Source organism: Bufo gargarizans, chromosome 4 (assembly GCF_014858855.1).
Source record: "Bufo gargarizans isolate SCDJY-AF-19 chromosome 4, ASM1485885v1, whole genome shotgun sequence".
In the NCBI taxonomy this organism is placed as follows: Eukaryota; Metazoa; Chordata; class Amphibia; order Anura; family Bufonidae; genus Bufo; species Bufo gargarizans.
Window position 1 is genome coordinate 275,113,996 of NC_058083.1, and position 20,434 is coordinate 275,134,429.

A 20,434-nucleotide genomic window follows, 5' to 3' on the forward strand; every position below is an offset into this window, starting at 1 on the left:
CTGACTATTCAGCTCAGTGGCAAAATTAGTTGTGATGGGGCCATATACAGATGTTTTCATTTTATTTTAGCACCATTAAATCATTTTTCATAGAAGATCTGATGAAAACGCAAATAACCAGTACAGAACTATCACATGGTTTTGTGAATGGGGACTGTTTCAGTACCATAATATATATTTAGTGCAGAGGATAAAATCTGACTTTCAGAAACGGGATGTCACCACAAGTGAAGAAGCGGCCACCTGCCTGTTGATTGACCAGGCCGGACATTTTGCACAGCCCTAAAAATATGCCTTGAATAGAGGCCTATGCACAAAAGCTTAAATTTAGCTTTAGAAGCAGCGGCTGTGCGACTACCCAGAAGTGTAGTGGCGCAGGCTCGGACTGGTCCACAGGGGTACGTAAATCCCCCGGTGGGCCCCTGAGCAAGGTGGGCCCTTTGTCATTCACCCCCTGCACAAGTAGCACATAACACAGTAGACTTACTGCACTACATATACAGTCGTGGCCAAAAGTTTTGAGAATTACACAAATATTAGTTTTCACAAAGTTTGCTGCTAAACTGCTTTTAGATCTTTGTTTCAGATGTTTCTTGGATGTAGTGAAATATAATTATACGCACTTCATACGTTTCAAAGGTTTTTATCGACAATTACATGACATTTATGCAAAGAGTCAGTATTGGCAGTGTTGGCCCTTCTTTTTCAGGACCTCTGCAATTCGACTGGGCATGCTCTCAATCAACTTCTGGGCCAATTCATGACTGATAGCAACCCATTCTTTCATAATCGCTTCTTGGAGTTTGTCAGAATTAGTGGGTTTTTGTTTGTCCACCCGCCTCTTGAGGATTGACCACAAGTTCTCAATGGGATTAAGATCTGGGGCGTTTCCAGGCCATGGACCCAAAATGTCAACGTTTTGGTCCCCGAGCCACTTAGTTATCACTTTTGCCTTATGGCACGGTGCTCCATCGTGCTGGAAAATGCATTGTTCTTCACCAAACTGTTGTTGGAAGAAGTTGCTGTTGGAGGGTGTTTTGGTACCATTCTTTATTCATGGCTGTGTTTTTGGGCAAAATTGCGAGTGAGCGCACTCCCTTGGATGAGAAGCCACCCCACACATGAATGGTCTCAGGATGCTTTACTGTTGGCATGACACTGGTGGTAGCGCTCACCTTTTCTTCTCCAGACAATCCTTTTCCTGATGCCCCAAACAATCGGAAAGAGGCTTCATTGAAGAATATGACTTTGCCCCAGTCCTCAGCAGTCTATTCACCATATTTTCTGCAGAGGATCAATCTGTGCCTGATGGGGTTTTTTTGGAGAGAAGTGGCTTCTTTGCTGCCCTTCTTGACACCAGGCCATCTTCCAAAAGTCTTTGCCTTTACTGTGCGTGCAGATGCGCTCACACCTGCCGGCTGCCATTCCTGAACAAGCTCTGCACTGTCGGCACTCCAATCCCGCAGCTGAATCCTCTTTATGAGACGATCCTGGCGCTTGCTTGACTTTCTTGGATGCCCTGAAGCCTTCTTAACAAGAATTGAACCTCTTTCCTTGAAGTTCTTGATGATCCTATAAATTGTTGATTGAGGTGCAATCTTAGTAGCCACAATATCCTTGCCTGCGAAGCCATTTTTGTGCAACACAATGATGGCTGCACGCGTTTCTTTGAAGATCACCATGGTTAACAATGGAAGAACAATGATTTCAAGCATCACCCTCCTTTTAACAGGTCAAGTCTGCCATTTTAACCCAATCAGCCTGACATAATGATCTCCAGCCTTGTGCTCGTCAACATTCTCACCTGAGTTAACAAGACAATTACTGAAATGATCTCAGCAGGTCCTTTAATGACCGCAATGAAATGCAGTGGAAAAGTTTTTGGGGGATTATATTCATTTTCATGGCAAAGAAGGACTATGCAATTCATCTGATCACTCTTCATAACATTCTGGAGTATATGCAAATTGATATTATAAAAACTTAAGCAGCAACTTTTCCATAATTTGTGTCATTCTCAAAACTTTTGGCCACGACTGTACATGGGCAGTGTACAGCACCTCATATGTTCATATAAAAACTGGGTAGAATATTTAAGAAAACACCCAGTTTATTATTATAAAGCACATTCACGTGGCTGAGATGACTTTTAGGTACAGAGACAGGTCAGCCAGTATCCTTCTTTCCAAGGGACCTGCCTTCTCAAAGTTGCTGCAAGGACCCCATTATTAATCATCTTCTAGCCTCCTGCTGCTGTGTGAGCAGGTAATATTTGGATGCATCCGTGTGGTGGGCACCCAAAATAAATTTTACTGCTGGGCCCTAGACAGCCCAGTCCTACACTGTAGTGGCGCATGTGCAGTCTCTGCTGCTAAAGTCAAATTTAGGATTCAGTGCCTGCATTGATACGAGCAGCAGTGCTGGGCCCAGAATGTCAGGACCGGGCGAGATGTCCAACCCAATATACCAACTGGCAGGTGGCACTTCTTCACCCCTCACAAGTTATAACGCTTGCTAATGAGACAAAGCAATTTGCTCATCCCTAAAGTATTCAGGCAATCTTCCTAAAAAAAAATACCAATCAGTGTGCTGGCTTTGTATTAAAGGGGTTTTCCAGGGACTAATGGGGTTTCCCATTAGTAATATAAAAGGTGAAACGGAAACATCATATAGTACATAATAATCTCCTTCTAACACATCTAGAACCAGCCCTTACCTCTTATGGATCCAGAGATCTCTCTATTTATTGCTCCAATTGTTCTGCTAGGTTATCTTCAGAGGCTGGCCGTTCAAAGGACATGTCCTCTCTCAGGGGGCATGTCCTTTTTAATGGTGGCACGACCCCTTTGGATCCTGATGAGCTTTGCTTTGGGAGAGCTCATTAATATTAGATTGAAAGGGGCCCGAGTCCAGACTATCCCCATCAATAGCTGATAGGAGGAGTAGTGACGGGCCAGAACTAGCAGAGCTCTTTAAGAGGTGTAGTGTCTGGGAAATGTACTGCAGGCTCAGGTTCATTCAAGGAAAAGCAGATAACACTAATGAACCTGTACAATAGTAAGGGAAGTGACTGATTCTCTTCCATTAGATATATATGGGGTCATTTATCAAACTGGTGTAAAAGTAGAACTGGCTTAGTTGCCCATAACAACCAATTAGATTTCACCTTTCATTTTCGACAGCTCCTTTGGAAAATGAAAGGTGGAATCTGATTGGTGTAAAGTAGAACTGGCTTAGTAGCATATAGTAAACCAGTTTGATAAATGACCCCATTGAAGTTTAAACTATTTACCACGGACAGATGGACCAAATAATATAAGCCAGGTAGAAATTAGCATACCCTTCCCAATTAGAGAACTGTTGACATTTCCTCTGTATTTCTCCAAGTTTCGGTTGTGTTGTTATCTGGGTAACATTTTTTACTGTGACACCTTCTAAAAATACTGCACCCTGTTTAAATAAATAAAAATATATACATATATTAATAATAATTTACTCACAAAAATAGCTTTATAAAGGCTCAAGAAAAATAGTACACAAAGAAAACAGCAGAAGAAGGAATGCAATAAGAAGGAGAGCATGCTTTATTAAATAGGAAATCATAAAACAAAAGCAAAATAGTCAGGGTTTTAGTTCTGTAGTCTGGAAGAATTGTGAATGCAGCTCTGGGCTATAATATAGGCTCTAACCAAAGACCAATACGAGATAAGCAATGCAGTGTATATACAAAGTTACTAAACATTTTACATATAATAATTCTGTATATAAAAACTGTAAAATAAATGTCCTATGATGGTTATATCCTTAAAGGGATATTCCCATCCGAGACATTAAAAGGGATTTTCTGGGATTTTAATATTGATGACCTATCCTCAGGACAGTGTATACAATATATCCATCGGCACTGCGGGAAATAGAATGGCGGTGCGCGTGTCCCTTTCCTTCTATCCTCAGGACAGGTCATACCCCCATCGATCAGATATTGATGAAATCTCCTGAGGACAGGTTGTCAAAATTAAAATCCTGGAAAACCTCTAACTTAAAAGTGACTGTTATGCACCTGTTTAGTAACTTAAATTTAAATTTTTGACTGTAAAAGCTTTAAAGTGGCTGCCCGATTTGGGATATTTACAACATATCGCTAGGATATGCCATAAATGTCCTACAGGTGTGAGTGTCACCACTGGGACCCGCTCCTACCTCCAGAACAGGGCCCTGAAGCAAAGGGAGAGCAAAGGCACATGTGCAACCACCATCCATTCACAGCCGTGAAACTTAAAGGGAATGTGTCATCAGAAAATAACCTATTGTCTAAACCACGTTTTTATGTTTAACATTTTTGATGATGTTATTTTTTATATTCCATGTCAACACCTACAGTACAGACCAAAAGTTTGGACACACCTTCTCATTCAAAGAGTTTTCTTTATTTTCAGGACTATGAAAATTGTAGATTCACACTGAAGGCATCAAAACTATGAATTAACACATGTGGAATTATATAACAAAAAAGTGTGAAACAACTGAAAATATGTAATTCTAGGCTCTTCAAAGTAGCCACCTTTTGCTTTGATTGCCAAGAGTGTGCAAAACATCAATCAAAGCAAAAGGTGGCTACTTTGAAGAACCTAGAATATGACATATTTTCAGTTGTTTCACACTTTTTTGTTATGTATATAATTCCACATGTGTTAATTCATAGTTTTGATTCCTTCAGTGTGAATCTACAATTTTCATAGTTATGAAAATAAAGAAAACTCTTTGAATGAGAAGGTGTGTCCAAACCTTTGGTCTGTACTGTATATTTAAACAAAAAACATAAAATCCTGCCAATTTAACACTGGCCACGACGCCTACTAATAGGCACCACTTCTTGGTCTGCATAGACCACTTTTACCGCAGCTAACCTGCTTATCTATAATTCTAATCTTTCCTGTAATGATCTCACTAGGGTTGAGCAAGGCGGGTACGGACTGCTCTGTCCAAACTCAATTTGTTTCAAAACTCGGAACCGAAGCGGAGTTGGGATCCAAGTTTTAAAGTAGTTTTCCACTTTAAAAATCAAATACCAAAAGTTATTCAACGAAGTCTTATGTGACTTCGCGAATAACTAACTTTGCTTCATAAGAGGCTGCACAGAAACAGATCTCCAAATAGCATTATCTGAAGTTTTGAAGAAAGCGACTTCGGAACAATGATCCGAAGCTCGCTTAGTTCGTCATGAATTATTAGCAAATCCTAAAGATATCCCACAAATGGGAAAACCACTTTAAAGAGGACCTCTCATCACAAAATGCAACGCAATCCGAAAGGACTCTGTTATAGAGCAGGAGAAGCTGAGCAGAATGATATATAGTTTTGTGGTAAAAGATTCAGTAAAAGCTGTAATTTATACATTTATATCTCTGCTTTTTCCACCTCCTGTGAAGTACTATCAGTACAGGAGGGGTTATCAGTAACTGATAGCATAGTGTGTATAAGTGTGCATACAGAGATAGCTGTCAGTCACTGAGAACCCCTCCCTCCTCTACCGATAGCTGTTTACAGGACGCAAATATAATTTTATAAATTACAAGTTCTACTTAATCTTTTTCCACAAAAATATACATCAATCTGCTCAGCTTCTCCTGCTCTATAACATGGTGCTTTCAGGTTGCACTGTATTTTGTGGTGGCAGGTTCACTTTAAAGCTTTTAGAGTCAAATTCCTTTAAACCAACATGAATGAGAGATGATCCTGAAAATTTTAAAAAGTCAGGTATATAACAGTCACTTTTAAACTTAGGAAGCCTTGAAAAGTAAAAAAATAAAAAAAAATTCCTTATGCCTATCCCATGCATGCTTAAACTCCTCCACTGTATTTGCAGCTGCCACTTCTGCAGGAAGGCTATTCCATGCATCCACTACTCTCTCAGTAAAGTAATACTTCCTGATATTACTTTTAACCCTTTCCCCCTCTACTTTAAAACTATGTCCTCTTGTAGCAGTTTTTCTTCTTTTAAATATGCTCTCCTCTTTTACCTTGTTGATTCCCTTTATGTATTTAAAAGTTTCTATCATATCCCCTCTGTCTCGTCTTTCTTCCAAGCTATACATGTTAAAGCAGTGTTTCCCAACTAGTGTGCCTCCAGCTGTTACAAAACTACAACTCCCAGCATGTCCGCACAGCCAAATGCTGTCCGGGCATGCTGGGAGTTGTAGTTTTGCAACAGCTGGAGGCACACTGGTTTGGAAACACTACGTTTCCAAGGTCCTTTAATCTTTCCTGGTAAGTTTTATCCTGCAATCCATGTACCAGTTTAGTAGCTCTTCTCTGAACTCTCTCCAAAGTATCAATATCATTCTGGAGATATGGTCTCCAGTACTGAGCACAATACTCCAAATGAGGTCTCACTAGTGCTCTGTAGAGCGGCATGAGCACCTCCCTCTTTCTACTGGTAATGCCTCTCCCTATACACCCAAGCATTCTGCTAGCATTTCCTGCTGCTCTATGACATTGTCTGCCTACCTAAACATTAGCAGAGATTTTCTTTCTCTCTCTGCAAGTCATTTGTGTCCTGTATTGTGTGGCTCTCCACGGTATTACAGTTCCGTGTTGAAAACTGATTAGACAAATTTCAGATGTCCAATTTTATTTAGCCGTAATTCTGATTTAGATACAGGTTGCCAGATCAAATCCATCATTTTCACGTCCGATTAAAAGATTTTTTTTTTTTTTACTGTAAATGAACACCACATTTTTTTGGGAGAACACAGCTATAACAACCCAACTGGGGCACATCACATATACGGAAAAGTTCCAAATTTAAGATCTTGAAAAATGTACAATATAAAGCAATTTAGAGCTTAACATTCTTTGTAAAGGATTCATTCATGCAATAACAAAAATGACGAGCAGCATAATTTAACCCACAGCCATAAAAGCGCATTTATATTACATACAGTATAGTCATTTCATAGTGTCTGCATTATTGCAATATAAAAGACATAATACTGCTGTTAAAAAAGCCTTGCATAAAGGACCCGTTATTATTAGGACACTGCAAGGCAGGGTTACTTCAAAGATTTGGAGGATTTGTCCACTATAACTAAATGATTTGACTTACGGTAGGTTTGCTAATGAGTATTTGAAAACTGTTTCCGCTTAAAGGGCACCCATCAGGATTTTTGTATCTATGAAACTGGCCGACCAGTTAGGTTACTTTCACACCAGCGTTTTTACTGGATCCATCAAGGATCAGCAAAAACGCGTCCGTCATGATAATACAAACCATCTGCATCCGTCTCTAAAACCATTGTAAGTCATTGGGGGACGGATCCGTTTTCTTTTGTGTCAGAGAAAACAAATCAGTCACCATTTACTTACATTAGGAGTCATGACTGATCCGTCTTGCTTGCTGCGCTTTTTTGCGCGTCATGGGAACGCAATGCATTCTGGTGCACTTTGTTCCCTTTAGTTCAGTTTTGTCCCCATTGACAATGAAAGGGGACAAAACTGAAGCGTTTTTCCCTGCTACTGAGATCCGATAACGGATCTCAATAGCGGAAAGGGAAAACGCTGGTGTGAAAGTAGCCTTACATGTGCTCTTGGCAGCTGAAGATATCTGTGTTGGTCCCATGTACATATGTGCCCACATTGCTGAGAGAAATTATGTTTTAGATATGTAAATGAGCCTCTAGGAGCAACGGGGGTGTTATCATTACACCTAGAGGCTCTGCTCTCTCTACATCTCTCTGCACTTTGATTGACAGGGCCAGGTGCGATGCCGTTTTCGCTGCCCGGCCTGGTGAAAGTGGAGAGGACGGCAATTGCAGAGAGAGCTTAACCTCTAGGAGTAGCGGCAATGCCCCCGTTGCTCCTAGAGGCTCATTTACATATATTAAAACTTCATTTTTCTCAGCAATGTGGGCACATATGAACATGGGACCCACACAATTGCCATCAGCTGCCAGTTTCGTTTTTCACTCTCTGCCTTCCCAGGGCCATAACATTTTTACTTTTCCATTCACATACCTACACGGAAGCTTTTTTTTGCGGGACAAGTTGTACTTTCTATTAGCATCTTTAATATTGAATATGATGTAGTGAGAAGCCGATAAAAAATACAAAATGGGGTGGAATTTGAAAAAACAACAACGCAATTCTGTTCTATTATGGGTCCAGACTTTATAAACCAAGTATCATGGTATGGAGGGCATACAGCGGCAATTTAATAGAGCTTACTATTTTCTCTGGGCGCTGCTCCGTTCACTCGCTGTGGCCCCCATTAATTTCTCCCACCCTGTATGCCTATTTTTGCATTGGTACAGGGAGGAGGAGACTGGTCCTCTTTAAGTTTTATGGGTTTTGTTTTTACAGGATCCCCTACGCGGTAAAACTGACCTGTTACGTTTTATGGGCCTTTTGGGATGTGGCGATAGCCATGTTTTTTATTTTTTAGTTTTAATATGTAGAATGGGGGTGATTCGAATTTTCTTATATTTATAAAAACTACCTTTTTTTTTTTTTTTTTTTTAAAGGGGCCTTTAACATACAATCATCTGATCTCTTCTCTCATAGAATGCAATGATTTAACATGATTTGCAGTCATGTTCTTATGGATGCCTACGGCATCTGACAGGTCAGATGTCTCCACGTGCCTGCTGTGTAAAACAGAAGATGAGGAGCTGAACAGGCGCCATGATGAATACCTGGACTTCCGCCATACATATACGGCAGTCGTTAAGGAATTAAAGTGGGTTTCCAAGAGTTTCATTAGGATAGGTCATCCATATCAGATTTATTAGGATCCCACACCCAGCACCCCCACCAATGAGCTGCTAGAATGTGCGCAGGTGCCAGGGGCAGACAGCTCCGTCCAAATTGTAGTGGCATTCACCAGAATGAGGGATGAGCTGTAGTAACCCGGCATTGAGACTATACTGTGGATCAAGTAGGTTCAAGTAGGTTCTTTCAGCATTGATTTTAATCATCTGAATGTTTGTTGGAGACATGAGCACATGCCTGACGCTTCCAACAGCAGATATCAGGTCACTGCTGTGGTTATACCTGGGAGACCTTTCAAATGAAAATTAAACTTCACTGTAATCGAAATAGTTAATGATTTTTAGGGGGACACCTAAATAATTATTAGATCAAAATTAAAATGTTGGTTTGAGATTTAAACAGGGCTGTGGAGTCGGAGTCGGAAAAAAATGAACCGACTCCTACTAAATTTAAATTGGAATAAAAAAATTAAAAAGCAAGTTTAAATGTCCGAATTCATAAACAGTTATAATTAATGACTTCTCTACTGTAAGAATAAAGGCCAATGCATGCAGTGCCTCACGTAACCGCAAAACAAACGCGTTCAGTGATGTGAAGAAGCATGCTTTTCATATGCTTCACTATATGGCACGCAATGCACAATTAGGAGTGGCAATACATATACTTTCCATTGTGTTGTGTTCTGATGTTACAGGGAACACAATGCCCATGGTTTACCTCGCCTCTCACTGATAAGGGATTAAGTAAATATGTGTTTTGCAGGAGTAGAGACACTTGTATAAGTGAAGGGAATGGAGGGTCAATAGTTCAAGACTGAAGCTGTAAACCATGGATGTCAAACTCATGGCCCTCCAGATGTTGCAAAACTACAACTCCCATCATTCCCTGATAGCTGTAGTATGCCCAGGCATGATGGGAGTTGTAGTTTTGCAACAGCTGGAGGGCCACGAGTTTGACATCCCTGCTGTAAACCATTGGAAAAACTGCTGTCATTCAGCTAAGGCTATAAAACGTGTAAACTCAGAATGTTATCTTAAACTTTAAACATGACTATGGGATTCTTCTAGGGAAATCATGTTTTAAAATAAATGTCCCTTCCTGGATCCTCCCACTGCCCTATCTTCAGCAGAAGATCAGCACACAAAGGAGAAGGCAGCAGCTTCTGCCCAACTACCTCTCTGTGCTAGAAGAGCTTAGAAGAACTTCTTTCTTTCCTTCAAGGAATGTATAAAATACATTCGCATATTAAATACAGAGGAGTCGGAGAGTCGGAGTCGGAAGTACAAAAAACTGAGGAGTCGGAGCATTTATCTACCGACTCCACAGCCCTGGATTTAAAGGAAGTGGTCGCGTCCCTCACCCCAGACACAGTTTCTCTCTTGGCCATGGCCAGTGTATTGAAATGAAAGCTTAACCTCTATATACGTGGTTGACATTGGATACGCAAAGCTCAGATACATTTGACTATATTTACATAATTAGTCTACATTACGCCTAAGATAAGTGATTACAGCCTAAATTTTTTAAAACCACTCAAAATGTTATACAATAAATAACGATCACGTTACCGATCCCCAACTACTTTCATTCTTACACTTCATGGTCCCACGCTGGTCTCTGTATCTAACCTCCATGACAAACATGTGTGACCCCAGCACGCAATCATTGGCTGTAGAGGTGGTCTGTCAAAACCACTAAAGTCACTTCTGCAGCCAATAATCGTAAGGACTAGGGTTGTGACTATACCAAAATTTTGATTTGATTTCGATACCATAAAAAAGTATTGCGATACTCTATGGCATTCGATACCACGCGGAAAAAATAAAAAAACACCCAAAAAGTTGCGTGCATTCCACATTTTATGGACTGTCCAGCCCATAATAGAACAGTCCTATCCTATTTTGGGGGGGACAAAGTGACAAAAAATTGTGAATCGTGCAGTTTTTTTTCTTTTGTTACGTCTTTCCCCTTATAGGAGATATTTTTTAATATTTAATAGTTTGGACTTTTTGGGCGTGGCGATATGTAATATGTTTATTTATATATTGTTTATATATTTTATATGTAAAATTGGGAAAGATGGTGATTTAAACTTAATATTTTGGGGTATTTTTTTTTTTACTTTCTACTTTTTAATTAATAACTATTTCCCCCCTTAGGGGTTAGAACCTGGGATCTTTTAATCCCTTGTCCTATTCACCCTAACAGAGATCCATTAGGGTGAATAGGACTTTACACTATCCCTGCTGACCTATGCTTTGTGCACACAGCAGCAGGGAGATTACCATGGCAGCCAAGGCTTCAGTAGCGTCCTGGCTGTCATCTTAACCGATCGAAGCCCCGCCATTTTACTGCTGGGGCTCCGAAGCTACCACTGCACCACCAAAGAGGAGGGGACCCTGTGGCCACTGCCACCAATGACTATAATACTGGGGGGTTTGGGGACGCACTGAGCCACCAATGAAGATAACTAACCTTTTAATACAAATATAGGTGGCACCCGGCCTCTATGACAATCCACAGCAATTAACCCCTCAGGTGCAACCTATATTTGAATTTAATGGGTTGGTTATCTTCATTGGTGGCGCACTGGCCACAGTCTCTCCCTTCCTCCTCCCCTCTATTCCCATTGGTGGCAGTGGCGGCACAGTGGGGACAGAGGGACTGCCTCCTTCTCTTCTGTGCTGCTGAAGAGAACATGGGGAGTGCTGAGAGTGGTGCGTGCCATGTTCTCCGATACTAGGCTGCGTATCGTTCCGGGTACAAAAGTATCGATTGGGTATCGATAATCGGTGCAACCCCAGTCAGGACACCAATCATGTAGGCTGGATACAAAGATTGTCAGGGGAGCCGTGAAGCATCAGAACAGGGGCAGCAGTAAGGTTAGTAATACTTTTTTTTACATTTTATAGCAAGTGTTTTTTTTTAGCATTTTTAGGCAGCTGGACAACCCCTTCAAGCTGTCCTTAGCACTACTATACTTTTATTTTTTTTTACATTCCAGAGCTCCCCCACCTGTGAGTATGTACAATTACATAGATAGAACAGCTTGACATCCTTACAATTACAAAGCACAGTTTTCTTGACTGAGTAAATGTTATTCTTCAAGTTGATATCCATAATGGGATTGTTAATCCATATAAAAATATCACACAAATTAATCGGTATTTGTATCTCCAAATGCATAAAATGGATAATGAAATGTATGCTAACAAAGCCCATGTGGTGACCTTTTAAAACAGAATAAATACAAGGAAACACTGAATCTGAAGAACAAACACTGAAGTTTACGTCATCTGAAATGAGCAAAGGGCAAAAAACAAAATAAATCACTCAGTGACGTTCTGCAAGCTTCTGAAGCAATGGCCCATTTCCTCCTCCTTTACCTATGGATCAGCAGAGGGGAGAAGCTCTTGTCTGGTCTCGACCACAAACAGTTGTGGACAAACCTGAACCCTGCCCATAATTTTAACACTATAGGGGAAAGAATGAAGAAAAAAAAAAAAAATGGATGCCAGGGCTATGAAAAGAAGTGTCCCTTTAAACATCTGTACTTTACATATGGCCCTTTTGTCATAGCAAACTGCATGTACCATTAGATTCTAGCTGCCTGGCAAATAAACTGTTAATGTACAGTACTTCAGAAAAAAAAAAAAAGATACAGATGGTCTACAAAAGCTATAACAGTACAAAGTACAGATTTTACTGCAGTCTCAGTGCAAGCATCAGAGGAATCCCAGTGGATAAGCCATGCCATGCCGAGTAACCATCTGTTTCACTGCCACCTTAAGGACACAACCCCACAAGGAAAAAAAACTCAAAGAGACCCAAGCGTCTATCACCTAGAGGGTCCATTTCATATTATACAAAACGCAATTAACATTCTGTTTTTGCTTTGCTAAGATCAAATATAAGGCCCCGGTTTATGTAATAACCTAGAGTGACATTTAGGAAATGAAGGAATGAAAGGGAAGCTACAGAAGCATGGAAGCCCACAAGCATCTTCCCTACAAACATCATTAGATTCACGTTGACAGCTATTAAAACTACTCAAGTTTATTTGCCGCAGAGTTTTATGTCACTGGTCAAATGAGACAAGCTAGGGACTGGGAAATTCTACTAAGAGCCAACTTCTAACCTCTAGTAAGGACATGCATATTGTATCAGCTCAGATACATACCCCACATCTATGGCAGTGCCAGGAACTAGAAAGGTCCAAGTCAGCAGTGGATAATACAATGGAAGATTTGTAGGCCATGTTTTTTTTTTGTTTATATTTTTCTTGAACACTCAAAGGAAGGAGTGTCACAGACAGTGTTGCGGGTCTAGATTAATATAAAACTAACTGAATTTGACATTACTGAATAAGGGCTCTTTCACACGAGCGGATGCCGTGCGTGGAATCCGATGCATGAAAGAATGTCCAGCCCCGCTCCGGACAGCAGAGACACGGAGCAGTAACATGACTGATAATGCTCCGTGCCTCTCTGTGATCTCTTTACTACAAAATCATAGTGACAACTTTATCTGACTGTGATGTTGTAGTAAAGAGGTCCCCGAGAGGCACAGAGCATTCACTCGAGTGAACTTTTGCTCTGCATCCGATCCTCATTTTTAGCATAAAGGACGTGGACCCTTTGATTTTAATAGGGCTGCAAAAAATCCAGACAGCGCATCGTAAGCTGTCCGCATCTGTACATTCGTTCGACAGCCCTGCAAAAAAAAAATAAAAAATAGAACATACATACGATCATGTGAATGCACCCTAAATATATGATTCCTAGTGTCATATTCTACCCCTTAGGCCCCATTCACACAACCGTATTTTTTTGTTTTACGGATCGCACGCAGACTCATTCACTACAATGGGTTTGCAAAATAAAAACGGACAGCACACCGTGTGCTGCCCACATCCATATGTCTGTTCCGCAGTCCAGCAAAAAAGATAGAACATGTCCTATTCTTGTTAGTTTTACAGACAAGAATAGGCATGGTTACAATGGTCCCGCAAAAAAAAAAAAATGATGCAACATGGACATGACCCTTTTTTTTTTTTTTCGGATCCATGTTTTGAGAGCCACAAAATATATATAGTCGGGTGAATGCACGCTTAGAGGACCTGTCTCCTCTTCTAACAGTCCTCCTGCACACTCTGATGCTGCCATCATTAGTACCAAAGCAGAACCTGCTTTTATCACTGAACACTACTGTGTAGTGTGTGGCTGCATTAGAGTTTGGGGGCAATATTATTTTTTTTTTCACTGGTGCATTGTACTCACTATGAGCTAAAAATAATTTTTGGGGAATTTGTCTTTATAAAAAATATGTAGTCCTTTTCTTTGTACAGAGTTAAGATGCTCTACTAGCAGAATCTAGAGAATTTTCTCTCCGCTCCATCAGGCAGGGAGCTTACTTATCTCTGCTCTCAGAACACTCATCAAATCCTTATCTTTACAAAATGGAAGGGTCCATTAGCATTCCGGCTACAAGACGCACTGGCATTTTTCCCTCAGTCCAAAAATATATATTTATTTTTTTGCAATTAGAAAAAAACAAAGGCAGGATACATGGTGTGACAGGAGCACTGTTAGCTTATGAATTTCTGCTGAGAAGGTCAGGCCCTAATCCATGAGAAGTACTGCAATAATACCATAAATGTCACCATTTTTGATGAGACATCTGATTGTGCATGAACAAGTTTTTTTAAAAGAAAAAAAAATGATGGATTCATTATAAAACTTAGAGAAAGTGTGACTTACAAGTTTTAATCTCTCTTTTTTCTTCCTGTGTAAGGCAGTTCCTGAGGACCCCGGCTCTGCCTCTTGACCTATACTGTTCCCCTCGTCATCAACATCATCATCCTCAAAACACCAGTCTGGGAGCTCAGGAGGAGCGGGTGTATCTTCAACATCTCCATAGCGTTGAAAAAGCTCTTTTAAATAATCAGCTTTGTAAATGCCTGGTGGCCTCGCTTGAGCAAAAGTAGCAACTGCTGCCTCAATGCTGATTGGAAAAACACAACAGACATAAAGTTAACATATAAACGTATGCACTAAAATAAAAATGACAAGTAACAAAATACATAATCAAGATCTCCTAAAGATGAAGTGCAGAAAGACTGGCTGTTCAGAAACGGCATTGTGCACACAGATAAGGTCAGAAACGTAATCCTTTAACACCGTGAAAAAACTACAAATGAAAAAAATATCAGGTAAATACAGCTACAATTCCGTACTCCTATCAGCCAAAATGGTTAAAAAAAAAAAAATTGCACTGCTTGTGCATTTGAAAAGAAACTTCCCATTTAGGCCTCATGCACATGACCGTTGTTCTGGTCCGCATCCGAACCGCAGTTTTTGCGGCTCGGGTGCAGACCCATTCACTTCAACAGGGCCGCAAAAGACGCGGACAGCACTCTCTGTGCTGTCCGCATTCGTTGCTCTGTTCCGTAGCCCTGCAAAAAAAATATAACATGTCCTATTCTTGTCCGTTTTGCGGACAAGAATAGGCAATTCTACAATGGGCTGCCTGTTCCGTCCCACTAATTGCGGAAGGCACACGGGCGGCTTCCACATTTTGCGAATCCGCAATTTGCGGACTGCAAAAAACAAAACAGTCTTACTCCAAAGCCGAATGCACACGGCCGTGAGCGGTCCGTGGTAACACGAGTTGGATTCTTACTCAGAGCAGGAGAGCACGGCGTCATTGGTTGCTATGACGCCGAGCGCTTCCTGCTGCCGCCGCAGTACACTATTACACTGGTATAGATCATACCAGTGGATTACTGTACTGCGGCGGCAGCAAAAAGTGCACGGCGTCATAGCAACCAATGACGCAGTGCGCTCCTGCTCTCAGCAGGAATCCAGCCCGTGTTACCACGGACCGCTCACGGCCGTGTGCATTCGGCCTAAGAGGTATACTCTTACATACTCTTGTTCACAAGGTGCAGTATTAGGGTAGTTTTGACATCATCAGGCAGCACACAATCTGGGGCAGCTCCCATAATGGCAATACTAGCAAAGCAACCTGATAAGGTTATCAGGTATATTACATCTCACGTGCATTCACTGCTCAACCCCTGACTCTAGCCTCTGGTTACTACACTATTCTGATCTGCAGAAGTGACATTTACCCTGTTCCTGGACCTCAATCCAGTTCCTCCTCTGGTGTTTGTCTTTAGGTTTCTTCTAGGTATGATTTCTGTCCAACGTTAGCACCAACAATGCATCACATTACTTATGCTGCTTATACAGCGATAGAATATTCTTGAGCGCTGTATAAGCATCATTCACACCATACCTTTGCTTAATAGGGCTCACAATGTAATTTGCAAATATGCAATGCATTCAATTCCATAGGAAGCCAACTGACCTACCAGTATGGGAGAAAGCTCCATAAACATACTGCACTTGGTTGGATGTGAACCCGGGACTCAAAGGTTGCAAAACCACCTGTCACTTTACCAATCACTAGTCAGACCACACATGGAGTACTGTGTACAGTTCTGGGCTCCTGTGAACAAAGCAGACATAGCAGAGCTGGAGAGGGTTCAGAGGAGGGCAACTAAAGTAATAACTGGAATGGGGCAACTACAGTACCCTGATAGATTATCAAAATTAGGGTTATTCACTTTAGAAAAACTACAACTGAGGGGAGATCTAAGATCCAGGGAGTTATTCTGATTGCCTGATTAGAGTCGGGAAGGAATTTTCTTCCCCCTAAAATGAGGAAAATTGACTTGTACCTCACAGGGATTTTTGCCTTCCTCTGGATCAACTTGCAGGATAACCAGCTGAACTGGATGAACAGATGTCTTTTTTCAGCCTTATAAGCTATGTTACGAACAACGCCACCACCATGCCACAAAGCTACGCTATATATTTAATGTTTCTGCATCTCTGGTTCTTAACCTAAAACTGCTCCTACACCTACAACTCAGCAGTTACCACCCCCCTCACAGAATGTTTGGAGGACCGTCATCTAGGAGTTCTCTGGATTTTAGTTCAACGCTGAGGACAAGGCATCTCCTAGTGCTACAAGAATATATATGGCAATTGACTGAATCCATATATTCATTTCACTTCAATGGTATCTCTCTCTGAACCATATAAACCACATGTAACATGTGTAGAACTCTATAATACTGGATCTATCACAGACAACTGAACACCCACCAGCGTTCCATTTTATTAGTCAGTTATCGCTTTTTTTTTTTTTTTTTTTTTTATTACAAACCCCAGAAGGTTAATAATGCTTATCAGAACTCGTAAGATAATATAAAAAATACCAATATTACTGCAACCACTGTTGTCCTTGGCTACATAATTCGTAAAATATTACACTCTATGGTATTATATACATGTAGAAAATAAAAATACAGTACCATTAAAAAACCCTAGAAAAGTAATTATCACACAGAACACAGTCAGCAAAACATTTTTTTTCCCAAATATTGCACACATACATTTTTTTCCGCCTGCTTTACTGCCTTAAGGAAATGAAGCTAATGTCTCATTTTGATTTGTGGCTTCAGTTTAATTGCCAGATTATATCTAATCAAATTAAAATGCCGGAGAAATATATTGAAAGAACACTCCGAGCTTAAAAATTTGGGAATAAAGCAGAGACGGAAGCAATTAAGTTAAGTTAACAAATAAACAGGACAATTAGAAACAGACGGGGCAAAAGTCAGACAAACGGAAGAATACAATCACGGCAATTTGCAATAACGAGGGATGAGCAAGTTAATCTGTTAGAAATGCGTTTACTTACAAATGGAAACAAATGAACGATTACCATTTACTCATCACCTCAAAGCCCGAGATGGCTTTCTCCAGCCATAACTTCCAGTTATAAGAAGCTTTCCACAGGATAAGGGGTAAATATTAGGGTACGTTCACACTAGCGTTGTTAGAATCCGGCATGCAGTTCCGGCAGCGCTGTATACAAACTGATAGCTTTTTTGATATACCGGATCAGTCTCATCTGGAATAACTGATCCGGTATTTACATTTTTTCAAAGATCAAAAGCTAAACTAGCTCCTCCTATATCCCAGCACATGCACAGACTGGAAAACCGGATCCGACATTAATACATCTCTATGAAAATTAATGCAGGATCCGGCAAGTACAGTATTGTTCCGGGATTGTTCAACTGGAGTTTACTAAAAAAAATAAAAAAAAGCATCTAAGGCTACTTTCACACCAGCGTTTTCCCTTTCCACTATTGAGATCCATCATATGATCCCAATAGCAGAGGAAAACGCTTTAGTTTTATCCCCATTCATTGTCAATGGGGACAAAACTGAACTGAACGAAATTGAATGCACCAAAAAGCATTGGTTGCGTCCACATTGCAGAAAGAAAAACGTTGCAAGCAGCGTTTTTCTGTCCGGTATGGGATGCATAGCAAGATGGATCAGTCTGACACAAAAGAAAACGAATCCGCCCCCCCATTGACTTACAATGGTTTTAGTGACTGATCCATCATGGCTATTTTAGAGATAATACAACCGGATCCGTTCATAACAGATGTAGCTGGTTGTATTATCATGACGGAAGCGTTTCTGCTGATGAATCCAGGAAAAAAGCGGATGTGAAAGTAGCCTAAAAGGAGTCTCAGACAGTGAGAAGATTGGTCTAATATAACCAGGATTTAACTTTCTGGCCTCCATTCCAAGTGTCATGTCTGCAGGAAAGCAGGCACTGCTCAATACCATCCCCACAGTAAAGCATGGTGGTGGTTGCATCATGCTGTCAGGGTGTTTTTCAGCAGCTGGGACAGGCATACTGGTCAGGGTTGAGGAAAGCTGAATGGAAGAAAAAGTACAGAGACATTCTTAAAGGGGTTCTGCACTTTCATTTAACTGATGATCTATCCTCTGGATCATCTGATCGGTGGTGGGGAGGCAGCTATTTGAGAGGGCAGCGGCGCTCCAGTAGCACCGCGGCCTTCTCACTGTTTACCGCCGGCCCACTGATGTCACGACTTATATCAACTAGCGTGGGCGTGGCTAAGCTCCATTCAAGTGAACAAAGCTTAGCCTAGAGCTCTGAGCTTAGGATAGATCAGTTAAATGAAAGTGCAGAACCCCTTTAATGAAACCTGATCCAAAATTCTCTGGAACTAAGACTGGGCTGAAGGGTCAACTTCTACTAAGACAATGACCCTAAACAAAACAGAAGTGGCTTAGGGACAACTCTGTGAATGTCCTTAAATAGCCCATCCAGAGCTCTACTAGAACCTAACTGAAGGTCTCCTGAGAGACCTGAAAAGGCTCGATACCTATGGCCAAATCCAACCTGACAGAGCTTGAGAGGATCTGCAGAAAGCAATGGCAGAAAATCCAGATGTTCATCTTGTGCCTTGTGGCATCATACTCAGGAAGACTGGAGGCTGTAATTGCTGCCAAAGGGGCTTCAACTGATTACTGAGTAAGAGGTCTGAATACTTCTGTTAATGCAATATTTTAGTTTTTCCTTTTCAATAAATTAGGAAACAATTTTATTATTTTAGCACAAGGCCGCAACATAAAATGTAAAAAAAAAAGTCTGAAGGCTCTCTGGATGCATTGTACGTTTTGGTTTCTGCTACAAATGGAAACCACAAATCAATGCATGATCCATAAGACATCAACAGTTTCAGACAGACACCATTGATTTATAACGGGATCCGTCATGGTGTCCAACATTTTACAGGATAGTGGTACAAGCTCAGCTATTCTTCCTATCAAATACGCCAGAATCTGTGATGGAGGCTCTTGGCAGAGCTTATGGCACAGATGTGAACATAGCCTAGAGTGTCCAGAACTGGAATTATGTCTGATAATGGAGCTAAAAGCTACTAAAGTGCCAGCCCACCACAGATGAAATTTACTGCATAACAGCTTAAAAATCTGGCAGGGGGAGCTCAGCATCTGACAGCAAACTATCACAGCCAGAATCGGTACAGGTGGAGAAAGTGACAGTTCACTATCCTGTGGACTTAGGCTCTGGATTCAGTGCAAGAACTGTGCATCACTCAATGTCATTATGGCCACATAAACAACAGACCTCAGAAAGCCAGGGGGGTTGGTCGGACACCGTTTGCACCATCGTACGACGGATGGACTGCACAGCACTGTAGCGTCAGTTACTGATCTGAAGGAGCCTAATACTTTGAGCTAAAAAAAACTAAGCATGTTTTTAACATGAGAATAAGTGAGAATAAGTGAATTAAAGTTTGGGGTACAAAATGAAATTGTTATAAATGATAAAGACTTACCTCCAATCCATCTTCTCGACTAAAAAGGCACAGATTAAAAAACCCGTTCTATTAAAGCCATGGGTACAGTGGACACCTAAGGGAGAAAAAAGCAGCTCGTATTAGATGCAGAGCAGCAGCACAGATACAACTGCAGATGACAACTATAAAAAATAAATAAAAAGAAGATAGAAATGAAAATCCAAAATACACTAATTGACCAAAAAAAATATTGCAGAAAGAGTTGTTGGAATTGAATGACGGTAATGATGATATATGCAAGTGAAATGATACTTTTATTGGGGAAAACTGTAGAATAGAAAGGGGGCTCTAGTACCCTGTCTGGATAACAGATGAGATATGAGATATGAGTATGGAGGCATACAGGTGCCATATGGTATTCTGCTGCATTTTTGACCACAGATG

At 40.8% G+C, this 20,434-nt stretch overlaps 1 protein-coding gene across 1 annotated transcript in view; it reads right to left on the reverse strand.

Annotated features, from left to right (window-relative positions):
- RNGTT (RNA guanylyltransferase and 5'-phosphatase) overlaps window positions 1-20,434 on the reverse strand; it is a 392,929-nt gene that overhangs the window by 339,841 nt on the left and 32,654 nt on the right. Inside the window, exons 5-7 of the mRNA XM_044290779.1 lie at window positions 20,030-20,105; window positions 14,526-14,769; window positions 3,341-3,450 (exon numbers count right to left, since the gene is read on the reverse strand). Of these exons, the coding sequence (XP_044146714.1) occupies window positions 3,341-3,450; window positions 14,526-14,769; window positions 20,030-20,105 (430 nt within the window). The remainder of the gene's footprint in view (window positions 1-3,340; window positions 3,451-14,525; window positions 14,770-20,029; window positions 20,106-20,434) is intronic.